Here is a 22,542-nt window from a genome sequence, read left to right as displayed (position 1 = left end):
GTCATGGACTGGAGACACTGTAGAGTCAAGAGCTGTCAGACAGCTCCTGAATCTCCTTCTTCCAGAAATGTTCTAAGTCTTCTTGACCATAAGCTTTAACATTCTCTCAGTTTTGTAAAATGGAGGAGATGAAAGTGCACAGCAGGGTGGGCTTGAGTTTATCCTCTTGTTCTTGGTCTCAGTCTAATGAGAGAGGGATTGGGTGAAGAAAGCTGGATTCTCATCTGTTACTGTTTCTATTTTTCTTCCATTCACAGATATATTCGAGAGAAGAATGACCTCAGAAAATGATTCCACAGTGACCCAGTTTATCCTGCAGGGCTTGACACAACAGCCAGAACTTAAGCTGCCTCTCTTCTTCCTCTTCCTGACAATCTACGTGGTCACTGTGGTGGGGAACCTGGGCTTGATTGCTCTGATTGGTCTGAACCCTCACCTGCACACCCCCATGTACTACTTCCTCTGCAACCTGTCCTTCATTGATCTCTGCTACTCCTGTGTCATAATCCCCAGAATGCTGGTGAGTTTTGTGAAAGAGAACATCATCTCCTATGCTGAGTGCATGACTCAGCTCTTTTTCTTTGCCTTCTTTGTAATTGATGAGTGCTGTATCTTGACATCGATGGCCTATGACCGATATGTGGCCATCTGTAAGCCCCTGCTGTACAAGATCAACATGTCCCTTCAGGTCTGCCTCATGTTAACAGTGTGGACATATTCAATGGGGTTTGCAGGTGCCATGGCCCACACTATGTGCATGCTGAGACTCACCTTCTGTGACAGCAACATCATCAATCATTTTGTGTGTGATGTAGCTCCACTCCTCCAGCTCTCCTGCACAAGGACCTACATCAATGAGCTGGTGGTTTTCATTGTGGTGGGCATCAATGTAACAGTGCCCAGTCTCACTCTTTTTGTTTCTTATACCAGGATCCTCTCCAACATCCTCCGCATCCATTCTGCCCATGGCAGATCCAAAGCCTTCAGTACCTGCAGCTCCCACATAATTGCTGTTTGTCTTTTCTTCGGATCTGCAGCTTTTATGTACCTTAAGCCTTCTTCTGCTGGGTCTCTGCCTCAAGATAAAATATCTACTATTTTTTATACCATTGTGGGGCCAATGATGAATCCTTTCATCTACAGTTTGAGGAACAAAGATGTTCATGTTGCATTGAGTAAGACTTTGAAGAAAAGTGTTCTCTCCTAAGTAGAATTGGATTGGTTATGGATGCTGAATCTGCTAAGGGCGCACAATACATAAATCTAGGGAAGTAATAGTTAAGACTGACAATAGAAATTCAAATGATTTGTAATAGGGAAAATCAATCTGGTACATAAATCCTCTCACAAGTCAAAACAATGTAAGAATTGTAATATCAGGCTTCATCCTTTTAGAGAGTATATGGAGAATAGTTTATTCTGTTGTACTCCAGCTTCGTTGAAGCACTTAAACTGATATTGTAAGGATAAAAAGCTGAATGTTACTAACTGGTGGGACTTCAGGGTAGGAATGTGGTTACTGGGACATCAAATATCTTTGTTGGAAAGAATTTTATAACTAATGTTTAAAAATCACGGGTAATATTTTTTCTTTCATCAAAAAGATTTTCAATCTTCAGTAATTATTCTATTTATTATTTCTATTCTTCCTTTTGTCTCTGAAGTTTATACAGAAAAAAATAGTGTGCCTTTTGGAAAGACTCCTTGTATTTATTTACTTATTTAAAGGCAGAGTGATAGAGAGAGGGGATGACAGAAGGACCTTTCATTTACTTGTTCATCCCATTATGGACACAAAGTCTGGTGCTGGGTCAGGTCAAAGCCAGTAACCTGGAACTCCATCTGGGTCTCCCAGGTGGGAGGTAGGGATCCAATTACTTGGGCTCCACCCACTGCTTTAGCAGATAGTTGGACAGAAGTGGAGCAGCTGGGATTTGAACAAATGTTCTGATATGGTAATGCCACATTGCAAATGGAAGTTTAACCAGCTATGCCACCGTGTTGACCAATGTAATATATTTAATCAGCAAAACCTAACTCAGAATCTATACTGTATGAAGCTCTTTTTAACAATAAAAGATCTGAGACAGAAATGTCTGTGCTCTCAGAGGGCTAGCTGTTTACAGCAAGCTGTAGCTGGGTGCAGGTGTTCAGGAGAGGGCATGATGAGTGAGCAGATATGTATACATATGTCGTAAAAGAGTTACACAGGGATTTGTTTTGAAGTCCTGTCTATGTTCATTTTTAAACAACCCTGGGCATATGGTAAGGGTTCCATGGGTGAGGTCTAGTGAAATCCATGAAATAATAAATAAAACCATTAAGCAAAACCAAATTGCCCTGCCCTGCACAAGAGATTTTCTTTTCTTTTCTCATTTCAAAGATATCATGTAAATTAATGAAAGAATACATGTTTGGAAAGTTCTATATAGTGATTTAAAAATCACATCCCAGTCATTTTTAGATGCACTCTTCTTTTCACATAGTGTCTGTTACATCAGTGTGCACCTTTAACCAGTGACGCTTCCCCATCATTGTCTTCCTGTGGACGGTTTTGCTGTAGCTGTCATTGCATGTGCTTACTTAATCATAGCTGTTCATGTTTTTGCCTTTTATAAGAATTGTGCAGAGACACATATATGGATTGGATTAACTGCTGTTAAAATTATTTAATTTTTATCATATATTCTATATAAAATTTAATTATGTCATTCTTATAACTGTATCTTTGCTTGTATTTTTAACACATCACTGAAGTAAAAAGCTATCACATTTATAGAAATATATTGAAATAAGACTGGTGGCTTTGAATTTGAAGACCTTTAAGTAAAAGTACTTCACTGATTAAATTATCACAAATGTATGTTTGTGTGTGTGTGTATGTGTGTGTGTATATATATATATATGCTTCTTTTAAAAATGTTTTATTTATTTGAAAGTTAGAATTACAGAGATACAGGAGATACAGAGAGATCTTTCATTCTCTGGTTCATTCCCCAAATGGCTATAATGGCCAGGGCTTGGGCAGGCCAAAGCCAGGATCCAGGAGCTTCTTCCAGGTCTCCCACATGGGTGCAGGAGCCCAAGCACATGGACCATCCTACACTGCTTTCTGAGGTGCATTAGCAGGAAGTTGGGTTGGAAGTAGAGCAGCTGGAATTTCAACTGGCGCCCATATGGGATGCCTGCACCACAGGCCATAGCTTTACCTGCTATACTGCAACACAGGCCCCAATATATCTATTTCAAAATAATGATAAAGAAGTACTAAGAATCAATATATCCATAAATCAATGAAGCTGGATCCTGACAGATAATAGGCTTACACATGAAAAAGAATATAGCAGAATACAGGTGAATTGTTGAATTCTCTGTAATATGGCAATGTGTAGATAGTTCAAGAAGAGTACTTTTAGGGCAGACATTTTATGCCGTGGTTTAGCTGACATTAGGGATGCCCTTAACCCATATCTTAGTGCCTAGGTTTGAGTGCTGGCTCTGTTTTTCATTACAGCTTCCTGATAATGTATATCTAAGTAGTTGGGTCTCTGCTACCCTGTGGGATACCTGGATTCAACTCCTAATTCTTGCCCTCTGCCTATTTCAGCCCTGAACTTTGTGGATACTTGGCGTGTGAATCAATGGTTAAGACATCCCTTGACCTCTGTGTGTGTGCATGTCTTTCACGGGCTCTCTGCCTTCAAATGAAGAAAATTATAAAAATGAAAAACCAAAGCATACTTTCACCAAGTATAAGATAGAAATTTCAAGTGGCAATCAAGTTGTATATGCTTGGCAGCCTTTTCTGTTTCAGTGAAATTCAATGTTATCTTTATCTTATATCACTAATTATGGATTTTTTAAAAAGATTTATTTATTTATTTGAGGGTAGAGTTACAGGGATGGAAGGAAAGTCAGAATGAGAGAGAAATCTTCCATGCACTAGTTCAGCCTTCAAATAGCTGCAATGGCTGGAGCTGGACCATGCCAAAACTAGGAGTCTGGAACTCCATCCAGGTCTCCCCTGTAGGTACAGGGGCCCAAAGACTTGAGCCATTTTCTACTGCTTTCTCAGGCATGTTAACAGGGAGCTGGATCAGAAGCAGAGCAGTTGGAACTCAATGGAATGTAGTATTGCAGGGAATGGCCTAACCTGCTGTACTACAATGCCATAATCTGTACCACATTTTTAAAAAATACATGCATCCACCAAAAGACATTTAAGTTACTTCTATGATTTTTTTTTGTGAATAGTGCTGTAATGAACATGAGCATACAGATATCTCTTTGCAATACTGTTTCAATTCTTTCAGGTATATACCCAGAAATGCTCCCATTTGATTTTTCAAATGGTAACTATATTTTTAGTTTTTTGAGCAAACTCCATACTGTTATTCATAATGAATATACTAATTTATAATTGTATCAATAAGGTAGTTGGATTCTCTTTCTCCATATCCTTGTCAATATGTTTTTGACCATAGTCATCTTAAGTAGTGGAGTCATATTTCATTGTATTTCTTTTTTTTTTTTTTTTGACAGGCAGAGTGGACAGTGAGAGAGAGAGAGACAGAGAGAAAGGTCTTCCTTTTGCCGTTGGTTCACCCTCCGATGACCACCACGGCCAGGGTGCTGCGGCCGGCGCACCGCGCTGATCTGATGGCAGGAGCCAGGTACTTATTCTGGTCTCCCAAGGGGTGCAGGGCCCACGTACTTGGGCCATCCTCCACTGCACTCCCTGGCCATAGCAGAGAGCTGGACTGGAAGAGGGGCAACCGGGACAGAATCCGGCACCCCAACCGGGACTAGAACCCAGTGTGCTGGCGCCGCAAGGTGGAGGATTAGCCTAGTGAGCCGTGGCGCTGGCCCATTGTATCTCTTTTCTGCATTTTTCTGATGATTATAGTGGAAATTACTCAAAATAAAAAGAATCATTTGTTTGAATCCTAACCAAATGGAGTGGGGAGTGCACCTAGGAAAGTGGCTCTTGGGTAAGTGTTGTTGCACAGTGGCTTAAGCCACTGCTTGAGATGCATGCATCTCAATGAGATTGCAAAGGACTGAGTTCCTTCAACTCAGCTTCCTGCTAATGCAACTGGGAGACAGCAGATGATGGCCCAAGTACTTGAGTTTCTGCCAAATGTGTGAGAGACCACGATAGTTTCTGGTAACTGGTTCAGCTCTTGTGGAGTGAACCTGAACCAGTGGATGGGAGATTCTCTCTTTCTCTCTCTCTCTCTCTTTCTCTCTCTCTCTCTATCTCTATCTCTCTCTCTCTCTCCTTGTCTTTTAAATAAACAAGATAAAAAATAAACTTTTATGTGAAAAAGAAGAGGCTGTTATGGGTGCATTCCTGAAATATCTGCAGGTTTCCCTCCTCCAGAATTTATCAGAGGAAATTCCTCTGGCACCCAGTATTTCAGATGAGCCCCTGGCATGAGGACAGTTGCCTATCAATAAACATCTCCATCAATGAATACATGTCAACTCCTGTACTGAGTTCCATTCCTCAATCATCTTTGTTCAACGCAGTTTGCATGTACAGAGAAGTCTGTTGTTAAAGGGTGCTGTTGTCCAGATTTCCTCAGATGTTCCTATGCATTTGATAACATGCCCATCCCAGATTGCAACACTTCTGGTATTTCCAAATAAAATCTCTTGTTCTTGAGAGTCTCCCTGAGTATATATGAATATATTTTATCATCAATATTGTGTATTGGAAAACCAATGTTTTTCTCCAGATTCAGAGTCCAGAGTGCTCACCATTCTAACATAGTCCACTCCAACTGTTTTTCCTTGTACTCACACTCAACACAGTATGTTTCTGTGAGGTGTCTGTGCTATTTTTCCAATAAACAATTCCCTAACATCAGCTGGGTATCTTACAGTTTAAGTCCATTCTGACCTGTGTACCTGGAGATCTCAAATATTGAAGGGTCAATTCTACAAGACTGACCCAACCTCAGACACAAGTGCAGTCCAGGTGGTTAACTGACTGAATGACTGTGAATCAGTTTCCAACATTTCCTCCTCATGTACCATCATTTGCCAGAGTGGCTCATGGAACTCAGGAAGGCCCTTTATCTGTTAATGCATGTTTGTTATACTGGGACAAAACTCAGGAACAGCAGATGGAGGCAATGCTTACGGCGAGGTTCTGAAGGGTCCCAAGTGGGACACTAGATCCAAAGCTCAAGTATTTCTGCAACATTCCTGGGAAAATCGTTGTTCATCATAGGTCCTCTGCAGTCTGTGATCTCTTGACTTCAGTGTTTTCAGATAGTCACTGTATTTTACATGCCAGAATTTTAATAATAATTAAAATGGGAGATAAGTGTAAAGTTACCATAAAACATAAACTATACACTACAGGATATTTTAATGCTATTTTTTAAAATTCCATTACTTCCCATCAAGAGATGGCACAACTATACATCTTACAGAGTTTCACATTATTCACAGACTTTATAGACTGAAGTAGTACATTCTTTTTACTGAGTTATTTTGCTTGCAATACTTTATAGATATAAAGGGTCTTTGCATTTAAACTCTTATATTCCAGTTATACAGATAAAACTTTTAATAACAGTATCAGTCAGGGTATCAGTTAGTGCCATTGTGGAAGTGTATAATAGGCCATTGTGCTGGAGAATCCATACTACAGATGTGGAGAAGCAAAAATCAAGAGAGTAAAGAGTTATTACTGGATAGACAGATATAGTAATGTTATGGCTAAAGTTGAGAAGAGTATAAGACTGGAATTGCATAGTCAAATCTTCCATAATGTATCCACTAATATCTGAAAGGCAGGCACTTGACAAGATTGAGGAATGGTGTAGGACAGGACTGGAGCTGGTTTTAGTGTCATCTCTCATTGTATATTTGACTCTCTGTATTTTCACCTGTGTTTTAAGCCTACTCTGATAGGAATGATGAGTTGCCCGAGTCAGTTCTGGCCTTCCTGCAGTTATATTGATACCGTGGAAGCACTAGAACTGAATTATGGATGAATGCTGCATCTTCATTGTGTTGTCATTTTTTTCTCTGTGTTTTTCATTTCCAGCAATGCTATGTTTAAAGTCTTCATTTAAAGAGGACAAGACACCGTTCAAGGATCAACTACATCTTACCTTAAAGAACATTTCCCTTCTTTGTGGACCTTAAATGATTTTGATACCTCTGATATAACTGGGTAAACTGTGAGCATAGAGTTTGATTATCTCTAAGGTATGATTGTACAACTGAAATGTATAGCCTTTGAAACCATACAGATTTGAGTAGAAATCCTGGCTTCCATTGTTCTCTGCTCAGCTTTGTAAAACTTACTTTACTCAAATTCCCCTTGGTGTTGGTTATCCCACTTGTGTAACATAAATAAAAATAAAAGCATTCTCTTTAAATATAGTTTGCATGAGGATCTATATAGATAAAACACCTAGCACAATGTTTTACATATGAGTACATCAAAAATGACTAGCTTTACTCCTCTCATTCTAACAGTCTTTGACTTGTTCACACTTAAAACAGCTCTGTCCAACCTAATTCTCCAAAAAAATCTCATATCTCTAGTGTAATCACCCAAATTGGCAATGTTTTCTTCTCCTACATTTAGGGTGTTATTTATTATCTTCTATGTAATCAACTGGTCATTTTACCAACTGTCTCTTCCCTTCTTCTTCTCTGATTTATCCTATGATTTAGTATTTAAAATGAATTATGAGGATGAGAGAATTCCTATATATGATGAAAAAGAGGAGAAATAAAGAAGTAGAAATGAAATTTACTCATAATCTAAATTCTTTAGTAAGACTTTCTAGATTCTTTTATGGTTATAGATTAGTTTAGGGCCATTCATTCATTTTTCTGAACATAGTACAATTCCTCCCACTTACTTGGCTAACTTATTTAATAGAAATTTGATGTATCTGTTATCATCTTGTAGTGTGGAAATTGCTTTTTATTTTTTATAATCACTCTATTTAAATACTTGCTTAATCAAGAGACCAAAACTTTGCTATTGATTCAGAGACAGCTTGAATCTTGGCTTATATAATAAGATCTCTTAGATTTCTATAGCTTGATTGGTAAGAAACTGGAACACCTATTTAATATTAGATATTTAACATAACTTTCCGCCTTAGCCCTCAGAAAATTCTAAAATTTAGCTATTTTTAATCTTGTTGAAAACCAAGTAAGATAATGTTTGCACAAAATTGTATTTTGTGGAGTCAAGGTTGGACCAGTCCTAGGGCCAACTGATTTGAAATCCATGTATGTCTACCACTCAGAACAGTCTTAGCTATGTATGACTTTGAGGGTGAAAATAAAGATAATGAGACTTTCTAAGTAACCTTAAGTCAGTTACTTTTCCCCCTTGTAAATCTATCATAGTTTTGTAAAAGATGTGGTTTCTTCTCTTTAACAGGTTGAAGACTTATTTTATTGTGTATATCTGGCATTTTTATTTTCTGCAATCTTTAGTGTATATTATATACTTAATAAAATTATTACATAAATTTTAAAAAAATCAAGTATAAAATAAATAGCATATGAATAACTTTTTCCATACCTCAGGCAAAGTAGTTATATTTTGGATATTCTAGACATCACCTAGTCCAGTTCTTTCATTTGTGGACGAAGAGTTTGTAACAGAGACATTAACACAGGTCACTTGACCAAATAGAGGTACGATTTAGTGGCTGAGATGAAACTCAGTCTTTCTGACTTATACTTGAACTCGTTTCTCTACTCATTTAAAGATACGGTTGATTCTTGCCTTTGCTGGTGAAGTAAGAGACTTACAGTCAGGTTATGGGGGTTGGCCACCTGCTGGGCGATCTCCAGGGACTTGACACAACAGCCTTCCCAAAGCCTGCTTCACCTCTTTGTTCCTTAGCGTGTAAATGAAAGGGTTGAGCATTGCAGTGATGATTGTGTAGAAGACAGCAGGAGCCCCAGCTCCTGCCCCACCGGAGCTTGGCTGCAGGTAGATACAGACAGGGGGCACATAGTAGAGCAGCACCACTGTGAGGTGGGCAGTACAGGTGGAGAAGGCCCGCTGCCAGCCCTCTGCTGTGTGGATGCACAGCACAGCTGCCATGATGAAGACGTACGATATGACAATGAAGATCAGGCAGCCAGCAGCCACAATGCCAATGTTGGCAAGCATGACAAGCTCATTGGTGGTGGTGTCTGCACAGGCCAGCTTCAACACCGGGGGGATATCACAAAAGAAGTAAGCAATGTGGTGAGGACCACAGTAGAGCAGGTGGAAGGTCAGAGAGGTATGAATTGCAGAGTGTGTGGCCCCTATGGCCCAAGTGATGCCAGCCAGCCTGGCACACACCTGCCAGTTCATGGCCACTGGGTAGTGCAGGGGCTGGCAAATAGCCAGGTAACGGTCATAGGCCATGACTGTATACAGGAAGCACTCAGTGCTGGCCAGGAAGTGGAAGCAGTACAGCTGCATGGCACAGCCCTCAAGGCGATCACCTTTCCATCCAGAGTCAGCAAGCCTGCCATGACCTTGGGCACTGTCACTGTAGACAAACACGCATCCAGGAAGGAGAGGTGCCCCAGGAAGTGGTACATGGGAGACTGCAGGTAAGTGTCAGAGCCCACAGTGATGAGAATAAGGAGATTCCCAATCACTGTGATGGTTTAGATGAGGAGGAAGAGGAGAAAAAAGAGGCTGGGATGGTCAGCAATGTACATCAGACCTTCGAGGTAAAAGTAGCTGACCATGGTCTGGTTGGAATACTCTGTCTCCATGCCAATTATTGATTACTAATCCCCTTTGCAGCTAAACTGACTTCAGGAGAGAGAATAAACAGCTGTTTCCTTTTCCTGAAATAAGATTATCCATTGGGCCATGCCATCTTGGTCTTGCCCCTCAAGTGATTCACAGTTTTGGTCAGTTTTCATGTTTTCTTGCTGCCTGTTTCTTGATGATGAAATTTTCAAAATGAGATCCACAGTTTCTCTGAGGCACATTAAGAATTATTACCAGAAATGCACTTTGTAAATAACGGAATGTATACATGCATGGTAATTCCTGCTTGCTTTGCGTGTATATTTATTGCCTATATTCCAACTTTGTGATGTATCTGTCCTCCTCATTAAGTCTGTCATGTGCAGATGTCACAGGCACATTATCATTGCTGTGTGTCATCAGGGAGTTGCAGTCCAACTTGAAGCATCTTGGTTAATGTTTTGGTGCTGTTACATCAGCCAGGAACAAAACAGCTCCCCCACCCCCACTTCCCTCACCCAGAGGGAGTTCTTTAGAATTTCAATTCCCCACAACCCTCAAGTGTCTGATAGTGAAGCCCTGGAGAATAGACTGAACAATTATCAGGACAATTTGTTGAGTGTATTTAGGCTCTTCCTGTAAAGCTTTGTTCAAACTTTTGGGAATTGTTTATAGGTGCCTTTCTCATTGAGCTTTTCTCTTGGGCCATATTGAAATGCGAGATCTCCCTGGGTTTTCATATCCTTTATCTCCTAAACCTAATTAGATATTGAATTACATGAAACTTTTCTTTCAACTCCTTTCTTGCTGTTGGATCTTGCTTCTGCATGCTTTATATTTAGACTTTCACAAGCCATTTTATATCCCATCTCTTATAGGGCTACTGACAATATTTCAATTTCACTATTTTCTCAGCATCTTTCTTTTTAAGCTTCCTGGACATAGTATGGAACTTGCATTGCATTTATTCGTCAAGTCTCCTTCATTTCCCATCCATGACTCTCCTTTACTCTTTCCTAATTGCTCATAACTCCTTTTATTACATACTAGTCGTTAATTTTGTATAATATTTCTAAATTTGGGTATGCATGATTTTCTTTCTTGAGTAGACCAAAAGGATGTGTTTTTTAGTAACATCAGAAAATCAATATTGTACACTGTTCAGGGCACCATATTAGTGGATGAATGATGCCAGTATTTCTTCATACTGGGTATGACAAAAGTTTCAGGGGAAACACATTTTCAATCTGTGGTATATTATGTATCTCTCATAATTTTTGCATACTGATTTTGTATCTTATTATTGTATTTTGCCTATGAATGCTATAATTTTGAGATTTTGTCTTGTGGGTTTTTTGTTCATTCATTTATTTATTTATGTTTGTACATGTTTTCTTCTGAATTACAACTATCAATTTTATTCTCTGCACTAGTTTTGTCCACCTATATCTCTTTCACTTGGCCACTTGTGCCCTGTTGCTTTTATTGATGTACCCCATCTTTTCCATTTAATTTATTATTTCTTGGAACCTCAACATATTCCAGGTTCCTGTTGTATTCTGCCCCCAACCCTAGTCTTAATGACTTCTCTAGGGAGCCCTTTTATTTGGGCATGACACTGGAAGCTAAGATCTGATTTCCAGCTATACTCATTGATACTGAGAATTTATCATTCCTAGGCTCTTCCAAGACAAAAAAAATTATATGCACGGACATGAATCCATCCATACTCATATCTGTATGTACTTCTATATGGATCATGTCACATTTTATTTTAATCTAGAGTATGCAATTATACCATTTTGAATTTACAATCTGCCTTTTTGCTCAAGTTTTGCTACTCGTCTTTGGTTTGGTTAGTATTCATTGTTTACTAGATTGTTCAAGAAGGATTGTTGAATGCAGAAATTTTTTTAAGATTTTATTTACTTATCAGAGAAGTAGAGTTACAGACAGAGATAGGGAGAAACAGAGAAAGATCTTCCATTTGCTGGTTCACACCCCAAATGGCTGGAACAGCTGGAGATGGGGCCATCTGAAGCCAGGAGCCAGGCACTTCTTCCTGGTCTCCGACATGGGTGTAGGACCCAAACACTTGGGCCATCTTCTACTGTTTTCTCAGGCCATTAACAGAGAGATGGATCTGAAAAGGAGCAGATGGGACTGGAACGGATGCCCATATGGGATGCTGGTACTTTAGGCGAAGCCTTAGCCTACTCTGCCAGGCACTGGTCCCAGTGCAGAACTCTTTAAGGTCTTTTATATTTAACATTTTTTCTACATAGCCTTAATCTTTGAAGGGCAAGTTAGCTGGAAATAAAACCATTGGCTTACACTCTTTCACTGGGATCCATGTAGTTCCATTATTGCTTTGTTTTGTATATGGGTCACTTTGTATTTGTTTTGTATGCCTGATTCCTAGTTTAATTTTTTTAAAAATTTAATTTGTTATTCATCTATTTTGCTTATTTGAGAGGCAGAAAAAGGGAACAGAGAAAAGACAGGGATGTTTTCCATCCACTGGTTCACTTCAAATGACTGCAACAAGCCAAGGTTACTCCAGGTTGATGCCAGGAGCCTCAAACTCAGTTTGAGTCTTCCCTGTGGATGGTGGGAATGCAAGTACTTGAGCTGTCAGCTGTTGCTTCTGAGTGTGTGCATTAGCAAGAACCTGGGATGGACACTGAAGCCTGGACTCCAACCTAGACACTGCAGTATGGGATGTGGACATTCCAAGCAGCAGCTTAACTACTGTGTCAAATGCCTGCCTATGCTCTAATTCTTTCGTTTTATAAAGTATTTGATTTTTTTTTGGCTGGAGACTTGGTGATTTTATGTTTATATTTGAAATGCAAGTTTTATTATGCTATGTCTCAAATTTCACTATAAGTTTTTTAGAGACTAAATATTAAAAGATTGCATTTATTCAATTTACATAACCTTAACATAAATTCCAAGTAAAGATAATGAACAAGAGAAAATATCAATTTTTATATTTATGAGTATAGATGCAAATATTAGAAATTAACATATGTCATAACATGAAATTATGTTTGCATATAAGATAAAGATATTTTAGCACCTCAAAATCTTTCACTGTAATTCACCAATTGGAGAAAATAAATATCCTCCAATAAATTTTGAAAAAGATTAAGTAAAATTCAACAATAATTATAAGAAAAATAACATAGTAGATAATAGCTGAAAGGAACTTCATTTTTTATAGAAAGCTTTTATTTAATAAATATAAATTTTATAAGTACAGCTTTTGGGCCAGCACCGTGGCTCAATAGGCTAATTCTCCGCCTAACAGTGCCGGCACCCCGGATTCTAGTCCCAGTCAGGGTGCCGGATTCTGTCCCGGTTGCCCTTCTTCCAGTCCAGTTCTCTGCTGTGGCCCGGGAGTGCAGTGGAGGATGTCCCAAGTGCTTGGGCCCTGCACCCCCTGGGAGACGAGAAGCACCTGGCTCCTGGCTTCGGATCAGCACGGTGCACCAGCCGCAGTGGCCATTGGAGGGTGAGCCAGCGGTAAAGGAAGACCTTTCTCTCTGTCTGTCTCTCTCACTGTCCACTCTGCCTGTCAAAAAGTAAATAAATAAGTACAGCTTTTGGATTAAAGTGATTCTTCCCCCTATACCTGCCCTCCCACCCCTAAACTGTCCCACCTCCTATTCCATCTCCCATTCCGTTCTTCATTAAGATTCATGTTAAATCATCTTTATATACAGAAGATCAACTCTATGCTAAGTAAAGATTTCAACAGTTTGCACTCACACAGGCACACAAAGTATAAAGTACTGTTTGAAGACAGGTTTTACTATTAATTCTCACAGTGCAACACATTAAGGACAGAGTTCCTACATGGGGAGCAAGTGCACAGGGACTCTTGTTGTTGATTTAAAAATTGACACTCTTATTTATGACATCAGTGATCACCCGAGGCTCTTGTCATGAGCTGCCAAGGCTATGGAAGTCTTTTGAATTCACAAACTCTGACACTATTTAGACAGGGCCATAATCAAAGTTGATGGATGTTCTCTCTTCCCTTCAGAGAAAGGTACTTCCTTCTTTGACGGCCCCTTCTTTCCACCAGGATCTTACTCACAGAGATCTTTCATTTAGGTCATTTTTTGCCACAGTGTCTTGGCTTTCCATGCCTGAAATGCTCTTATGGGCTTTTTAGCCAGATCTGAATGCCTTAAGGGCTGATTCTGAGGCCACAGTGCTGTTTAGGACATCTGCCATTCTATGAGTCTGCTATGTTTCCTGCTTCCCATGTTTGATCATTCTCTCCTTCTTAGTTCTATCTATTATTATTAGCAGACACTGGTCTTATTTATGTGATCCCTTTGACACTTAATCCTATCTTTATGAACTTAAACTGATCATTTTAACTAGTAAGATGGCATTGGTATCTGCCACTTAATGGGATTTGGAGTCCCATGGCAAGTTTTTAGCTTTACCCTCAGAGGTAAGTCCAAGGGAACATGTAAAAACCTGTATATCTCCTCCCTCTCTTATTCCCACTCTTATTTTTAACAGAGATAAATTTTCAATTGGAAAACACCTATGAATAATTTTGTGTTAATTAAAAAATTCAACTAAAGGTATTATGAAAGGAACTTTAAAAAGCATGATCAAGGATAATTAGTACAATGACTCTAGGAACTTACCATTTCATGATGAGAGTTAACCATATTTCTTTTAAAGTTGAGGAAAAACAGCATACTCATTTTGACCCTTATATGACTTTTTTTTTAGCTGATGTAGTAAGCAAGAAAAGGAGTAAATGATTCTGGGCAAGAAAGAAGCTTTGTTTTATCTTTAAATCAGAAACAAAGCAAAATTTCAGCTACACAAATCAGCAGTTGTTTAAATTTTTTTTGATATTTCTTCCTACATTATGATTTTTAACACACGATATAAAATTCCTTGTATTTATCAAGTAAAAAACAAGCAAGTAAATGGTGAATATAAGCACATTGAAATATGTTTCAATGAACCTAAAGAATTGTGTAAAATATTAAAAATCAATATAATTAGCTGTGAAAAAGGGATGACTAGGGACCAAGGATTGCATCACACTTAGGTGTTAAAACTATGTCATAGATCCTTAGCTCTATATGTTGTAGGCTAGTTGGCTAACACTTGTCTCTCAAGAGTGAATGAAAGATCATTTCAAAGCAGGAACTCTGGTATTTATGATATAACATTAATAAAAGTTCAATTTCATCTCATAGAACCTTATTTTTTCTTGTTCAACCAGATAATGAAAACTCTGTTTAATTTCCTCTGCTTTCTCACTGCATCCCAGAGCACTGATTTAGAATCATACAAATGTCTACAAGCTCAGTGACACAATTTTTTTTCTTTTTTATAGAATCATTATTCCTTTTAAATAAAGATTGTCAAAAAGAGAATTATAAAATATCTGTTTCACATTTTCTTTTTTATTTCTTATATTCAGCTTAAATAGAAAGCAGATAACCCACAGAAAAATGATTATATCAAATCTGATACTCAGCAAATATTTTGGATATGAAGGAGGCTATCAAAAATCAACAATAGATTTTTACATCTGTCCATAAAGCATTACCTGCTACAGGGAATAGCTTCCTACTGTGGAAGTACAAGAAACCAGACAAAGATCTATGAGTTAATTTCATTCAGCCACTGGGCAAAAGGCAGTACAGCATTATGATTCCTGAATGAAAGGAAACCAATATGAGATAAATCCTAAAACTGCAAGAAATCAGAGGCAGTCCCAAGTAGCAGGACACCATGTGACCTGGAGCATTAGTTATCATCTTCAAAGTCTAACACCCTAGTCTTGGGATGTATTATTTTTCTCAGAGTAAAGTAACTAGTGAAAGCAAAACACAGTCTTAGAGAAAATAATTTCAAGTCACATATCCAGTAACAAGGTGGCAGCAGGATATGCAATGAACTCTTAAAACTCAGATGTCTAATAACACAATTGGGGAGGGGAGGGTTTGAAATATTATGTTCTTGAAACTGTATACATGAAATTTCTTCCCTTTATGTAAATTTAAAAAGTCAGGAAAATGAAATTTTATTATTTTTAATTTCATTTTTAGCAGTTTATCTTAGAATAGTTTTAAATTTACAAAACAAAAATTGTAAAGTAATGATACAGAGTTCCCATATATGACTCACCTTCTTTCCCCTATTATCAGTATATTATATTAGTCAATTTGTCACAATTAATGAGCCATATATAGCTTCCAGCTCTTTAATCCAACCTCTTTCAATCCTGCTACCTTTCCCAACTTCTAGTAATCCATATTCTGTATTCAGATTTATTTTTTTAAATTTTTGTTTCCAAATATGAAGAGCATGTGGTATTTGTCTTTCTGTCTGGTTTGTTTCACTCAAATGCTGTCCTCTGGTTTCATCCAATTACTGCCAATGACAAACATCATCAGATGAATGGGTAAAGAAAACGTGGTATGTATACACAATGAACTACTATTTGACAATAAAAATAAAATCCTGTCATTGGCAATAAGGGAGAAATTTTGTACATTGTATCAAATAACATGTATGAAATACCAAATAAGCATGCGGAATGCTATTCAGCATCATCAGTCACTAGGTAAATGCACATCAAGCCACAGTGGAATACCATTTAAAAGTTATTAGGATGGCACTATTTTTTTTAAAGGGAGAAGGTAGCAAGTATTGACAAGGATGTAGTGAAATAAAATATTGATGGTCATCAAAATAATATAACACCTATGAAAATCAGTTTGGTAGGGTCTCAATAAAAGGTTGCCAAATGACATAGAGAATTCATTCCTATGTTTAAACAAGATAATAGGAAATATATATTTGAAATATTTGTAGATGAATGTTTACAGCAGCATTATTAATAATAGCCAAAATGTTGAGCCAACTCCATTGTACATAAACTGGTGAACGAGAAACAAAATGTGGTATATGCATATTACATAGTACCACGTAGCTATAAGAAGAAGGAAATACTAATATGCTGCAATGTGAATGAACCTCAGAAGCATTCTAAGTGAAATAGATCAGACACAAAATATTACTTGTTCTATGATGAGTGTATATGAAATGAATAAGAACGAAAGCAAATTAGTAAATGCCTTGGGCCATGATGAGAACAGGGACTGATAGCAAATGGGCACATTGTGATCAGAATGCTCTAAAATTAGATTGTGGGTCTGGCTGCAAAACTGGTATAATGTGTTAAAAACTATCAAAATGTATACACAAGTGGAGTAAATTTTATAAAATGCTTTTAAAAATTAGAAACACCATCTCCTTGCTAATGAGTGTGGGAAGGTGGCAGATGATGGCACTTGGAATCTTGCCCTCTCCCCGCCCCCCCATGTGGAAGACCAGGATGGAGTCCCTTGCTTCTGCCCTCAACCTGGCCCAGAGCTGACTGTGGGAGAGTGAACCAGCAGATGGAAGACCTCTCTGTCTGTATCTCTGTCTCTCTGCCCTCCTCACTCTGTTGCTCTGCCTGAAGAGAAGCTGAGTAGCCTGCTAAGTTCTCTTGAAATTTCTAAAATTTATCTTCCTCATCTGTGTATGATTTTAAAATAGTGAAATAGAACATTTTAATAGAACATTTTTCATTTAAAAGTATATATGTTATAAATGTTATATCAAAGTATGTGCTCGTGTGTACCATCTTTAAATCAGAAATCTTGGTGGGCATTTAGCCTGATAGTTAAGACACCAGTGAAGACTGGATAAGACACATTCTATATTGCGGTGCCTGAGTTCCATACTGTGCTTTGGTTCCTCACCTCTGCTTCCTGCTAACACAGACCTGGAAAGGTAGAGGTAATGGTTTATTATTATTATTTTTTGACAGGCAGAGTGGACAGTGAGAGAGAGAGACAGAGAGAAAGGTCTTCCTTTTCCATTGGTTCACCCCCCGCCACCAATGGCCGCTTCAGCCGGTACGCTGTGACCGGTGCACTGTACTGATCCGAAGCCAGGAGCCAGGTGCTTCTCCTGGTCTCCCATGCGGGTGCAGGGCCCAAGCACTTGGGCCATCCTCCACTGCACTCCTGGGCCACAGGAGAGAGCTGGACAGGAAGAGGAGCGACCGGGACAGAATCCGGCACCCCGACTGGGACTAGAACCCGGAGTGCTGGTGCTGCAGGCAGAGGATTAGCCTATTGAGCCATGGCGCCGGCCGCGGTAGTGGTTTAAATAATTGGGTTCCTGTCTTCCACATGGGATATCTGTATTGGATTCCTGGTTCCTAGCTTCAAAAACAGCTAGGAGGCCTTGGTGGGTGTTTGGGGAATGAAGGAGTATCTGGAACTTCTCTTTCTCTCTCTGTCTTTCTGCTTCTCAAATAAATGAGTAAATTTTTTCAATAAAAATTGGCAGAATGTCCTATTAGTAGAATGTCCTATTAGTAGAAGTCATTAATTGTGAAAATTAGATGAGATAGAATAAAAACTTTTTCCCAACCAGTTACCCCAAATCAGTGATTTTCCTATGATGCTTTCAGTATGAGAATATCATTACCCCACAGAAAAGTCTATTCCAATACAGATATTTCATAAATGTTAGAATGTTCTTTATGTATGGTTTAAATAAGGGGACCTAAATTCCCATCAATTAGTTCAAGCCTGGTGCTTTGCACCCAATAAAATAAAGTCAAAATACTCAAAATTCAAACAAATATTTTTAACAAATTATGCTTACTATATTTCACTGTTTACATTAGTGTATCAATGATGGGTTAAAAATGTGGCTAGTAAGTATCTATGTTGACAAAAAATGAGATTTTGCTATGACACTTCTATTCTTGTCTCTTTTCCAAGAGTATTTTTCTGCATTACACCCATTTTCTGGATCATTTATCATGGTTTTATCATGGGTGCACTAAGAATGGAACAATTGTGGAACTTTTGAATCTTAAAATATGAGGTTACTTAGAAATCACTTACAAGAAACTCCATCAGGGTAGGCTTTGGGTCACAATTTGCTCATTTGCTTGCAACTAGATATGTGCTCCATCCAACTCAAACCCACACCACACTGAAACCAAAAAACTATTTAACAAATGCAAGAGTGTGGTTGCACATACAGTCCCCTGAAATTTCAATTTGTTTTATTAACATCCATGGAAGCTTCTGGGACACTCTGTGTACCCAGCGCAATGAAGCTGATCATTGTTACACCTTTTTGAACTTCATCAAAGCAGAACCCAGGGGGCGGTGTTATGGTGTGGTAGGTTAAGCCTCTATCTGTGGTGCCGGCATCCTTACGGGCACCTATTCGAGTCTTGTCTGCTCCACTTCGATCCAGCTCTCTGCTTATGGCCTTGGAAAGCAGTAGAAGATGGTCCAAGTGCTTGGGCCCCTGCACCTGCGTGGGTGACCTGGCTCTTGGCTTCTGGATGGGAGCAGCTTTAGCAGTTACAGCCATTTGGGGAGTGAGCCAGTGGATGGAAGACCTTTCTCTGTCTCTCAGTATGTAATTCTATGTGTTAAATAACTAAGTAAAATCTTGAAAAAACATAAAAAAGCAGAACCCAGTGTTAGCTCAGAAGACTAGATCTACTCAGGTCATGGTGCAGTGCACCTGAAATGAATGCCTCACACTGAGATGAAATTATTCCCTTAAGTTCAAGTCCAAAATCATATCCGATGATGTTTGTTAAGGTAGAAGACAGAAGGGAATTTGGAAAAGCCACTTGAACTTCATTTCTTCCATGATTACATGATTACATGGCAATAAAAATAATACCCATCTCACATAATTCTTGTCAAGATCAAATCAGATGGCTTATGTAAAGGTTATTTATAGCCTGTAAAGAGCTGGCTTTATTTATTCATAATCTGTACGGGGAATAGACACAATAGCATACATATAGATAGATGCACAGAGAAACACAACCTTTAAATGGATATTTTACTCAGCTTGGGCCTTTTCTGTAAGGTGCTACCCTTGCTGAGTGGCTTTGATTGGTTCTAGAGGAAGATACATGAAAAACACATTTGAGAGCATGTTACATGTGGAACTTTCCAGGTTCCCCCCTCTCTACTTAGGAGTCATCCTCTCCGTGTGTCCTTATTTCTCTTTCTGTGTGAAAATCTTGTCAACTGCTTGGTGTCCCATCCAGTGCCCTGCATTTCCGTGTCTGCGGCATCTGTGCTGGATGGAGTCAGTGACACTGTACTTCCTGGAAGCCTCCAAGTCTCCGTAATGCTGCCTTCATCTCTTTGTTGCGGAGTGTGTAGATGATGGGGTTAAGCAGCGGAGTGACGACAGTGTAGAAAACAGCTATCACCGCATCCAAGGGCTCCTGCGAGCCAGGGCGCAGGTAAATGAAGGTGCAGGGCACATAGTAGACAATGACAACAGTGAGATGGGCGGCACAGGTAGAGAAGGCATTGCGACGCCCTTCTGCAGACCGGATTCGCAAGATGGCAGCCACTATGTAGCCATAGGAAGTGAGGATGAGGATAAAGCAGGTGAGAGCCAGGAAGCCAATATCCACAAACGTGACCAGCTCATTAATGGTGGTGTCAGCACAGGCGAGGCGCAGCATGGCAGGGATGTCACAGAAGAAGTAGTCAACATGGTTTGGGCCACAGAAAGGCAGCCGGAACATGAAACTTGTTTGGAAAAGTGAGTGGATGGTCCCTCCTAACCAGGTGCCCAAAGCCAAGTAGTTACAGACACTGCGGGTCATGATAGTAGCATAGTGCAAAGGCTTACAGATGGCTAGGAACCGGTCATACGCCATGAGTGTGTAAAGGAAGCATTCAGTGCAGCCCAGGAAATGGAAAGAGAAAAGTTGGACCACACACCCGCCAAAGGAGATAAGCCTACTGTCTAAGAGAAAGCCAGCCAGCATCTTGGGAACAATAGCACAGGAAATCGTCATGTCCAAGAAGGAGAGGTGGCATAGGAACCAGTACATGGGGCGGTGGAGCCGGATGTCCAATAAGACGGTGAGGATGATCAGCCCATTGCCAGAGACAGTGAGGAGGTAGATGACAAGGAAAGCTAGAAAGAGTGGCACCCCCAGATGTGGTGGGTGGTGCAGGCCCACCAAAATGAAATAAGACACAAAAGTCTGGTTGCCACTTTGCATTTCTTTGCTGGTCACATCTGCCAAAAGAAGAAGAGATATGACTCAGGATTCCTTTAAAATCTGTAACCATGGCATATCCATTCTGCATCATTTCCAAATATGGACAGAAAGAATCTCCCTCTCTCACCTTCGCTCTTCATTACTCTCTTCATCATTATCACCTCATACTCTCCCCAGCTCTTGATTCTGAGACGCTGCTTGGTTTCAGGGAGCAGTTGTTTTCTCCAAGGTTAAAAGTAACAGACTCTGTGTTCAGTAACCGCCCTCTCCGATCTTGGTTTTGGTTTCCAATGCTTCAGTTACCTATGTAACTATATACTGCAAACACCATCTTTCCAATAATATTTGCTCTAACAGTTTATTTATAAACTGGAGACAAACATTCAAATGGTGTACCTGGGCCACAAGGCTCAGGGGCAATACTGAAACACTCAGCAGGGTTTGGAATGGAACTGGGATCCAAGCTGGGCTCCTGCTGGGAGCATGGCTGCAGGTACATCTGTCATGGATCACTGTGTCACTGTCTTCTTACCTCTCTACCTCCTTCAGTGGCACAGAGACTATTCTTCTCAGTGCTGAGTGATTTCTGGGACTTGGGACACTCTGTGCCAAGGCTAGGAAACATTTTGTGGTAGACTGAGACAATTTGTCATCGTTCATGAGTTTAAAATGCATCATGTAAATATGAAATACACAAAATTTGCTTCCCTTATATAAACAAATAAATGTTTAAAAGAAAATAAACGATCTGTCAAACTGTCGCCATAACATCCATCTTATGACACAGCTAACGCGATGCTTGGTGACTTACCAGGTGCTTCTCTGTGTGGCCCAAGGAAAGTCCTAGATGACTGCAAAGCTGGGAGGGACAGAGCCTCACATTCCAGGGCTGACTTTTCCTCTGGCCGCCTCTCAGCACTTCTGCTCCACAAATGTGCTAACAAAAACATTTTTTCCTTCTCCTTTGACTCCTGTAACTTGGAATGGCCTTGCTCCTTTGATGTTTAGAACACTTATACTGATCTTCCAGGATCCCATTCAGATGTCATCTACTCAGTAACACCACCCTTCTTTCCCCCAACTGGTCACTCATGCTGTGTAGCCTCTGAATACTTCGCTGGTGGTTATGATAGGTTTACCACCAGTGTGCTGACATTTGCTCTGTGTGTGCCTGATTTCCTCATGAGGCTGTCAGTTCCTGGGATGTTGTCTCACTTTTCTATTCAGCCCAAGTTTGTAGCACACCTCTCAGAGAAAGTTCTCAAGTAGTACTGAGCAAATGCCTTTCCCTTTGTCTGTATGTTCCTATGATCTAGACACTGACTCTAAGATTTTGTTAGGTAGGTATCACAATTTGGCTCCCCAAACTTTAAGAACTCCAGTTCTGAGACCAACACTACTTGATATCTATATCCTTTGGGACACATCTCTTAAAATTCTTAGTCTGTTTCTCATTTAAAAAATGGGCAAGGGGAGTAGGTATAGATCCCCACCAAAAAGAAATAACAATATATTTTGCATCTACACCAATTTACACTTTAAAATTTTGTTCTCACACTAAAAAAAATTTCAATTTTCTGCCTAGTAACAATCCTATCCCATAAAATATTTTTTCTCCTGCCTCCCTGTTGCCTTGACATTTCAGTTGTTATTCACTTTTATAATTTATTGT

The 22,542-nt window shown here is 39.4% G+C and overlaps 3 protein-coding genes across 3 annotated transcripts; 1 reads left to right on the top strand and 2 right to left on the bottom strand.

Moving 5' to 3' along the window:
- The first annotated feature begins 265 nt into the window (after positions 1 to 265).
- LOC100345298 (olfactory receptor 8B3-like) lies at positions 266 to 1,207 on the top strand. The gene has a single exon (XM_008266865.4). It carries the CDS (start codon positions 275 to 277, stop codon positions 1,205 to 1,207), a length of 933 nt encoding a protein of 310 aa, XP_008265087.2. The 5' UTR covers positions 266 to 274.
- A 7,602-nt stretch (positions 1,208 to 8,809) lies between these two features.
- LOC100356166 (olfactory receptor 10S1) lies at positions 8,810 to 9,777 on the bottom strand (the record flags this gene model as incomplete). The annotated part of the gene is given in 2 exon segments (XM_008267176.3): positions 8,810 to 9,483; positions 9,486 to 9,777. Coding segments are annotated over 2 exon segments (966 nt in total), but the record flags the coding sequence as incomplete, so codon positions are not given.
- Positions 9,778 to 19,934: 10,157 nt separating this feature from the next.
- Positions 19,935 to 20,903, bottom strand: OR10G6 (olfactory receptor family 10 subfamily G member 6). The gene has a single exon (XM_017347572.2). The coding sequence runs from the start codon at positions 20,868 to 20,870 to the stop codon at positions 19,935 to 19,937; it is 936 nt and encodes a 311-aa protein (XP_017203061.2). The 5' UTR covers positions 20,871 to 20,903.
- Positions 20,904 to 22,542: the final 1,639 nt, after the last annotated feature.

This window comes from Oryctolagus cuniculus, chromosome 1 (assembly GCF_964237555.1).
Source record: "Oryctolagus cuniculus chromosome 1, mOryCun1.1, whole genome shotgun sequence".
Lineage (NCBI taxonomy): Eukaryota > Metazoa > Chordata > Mammalia > Lagomorpha > Leporidae > Oryctolagus > Oryctolagus cuniculus.
This window is presented reverse-complemented; position numbering and strand designations above follow the sequence as displayed.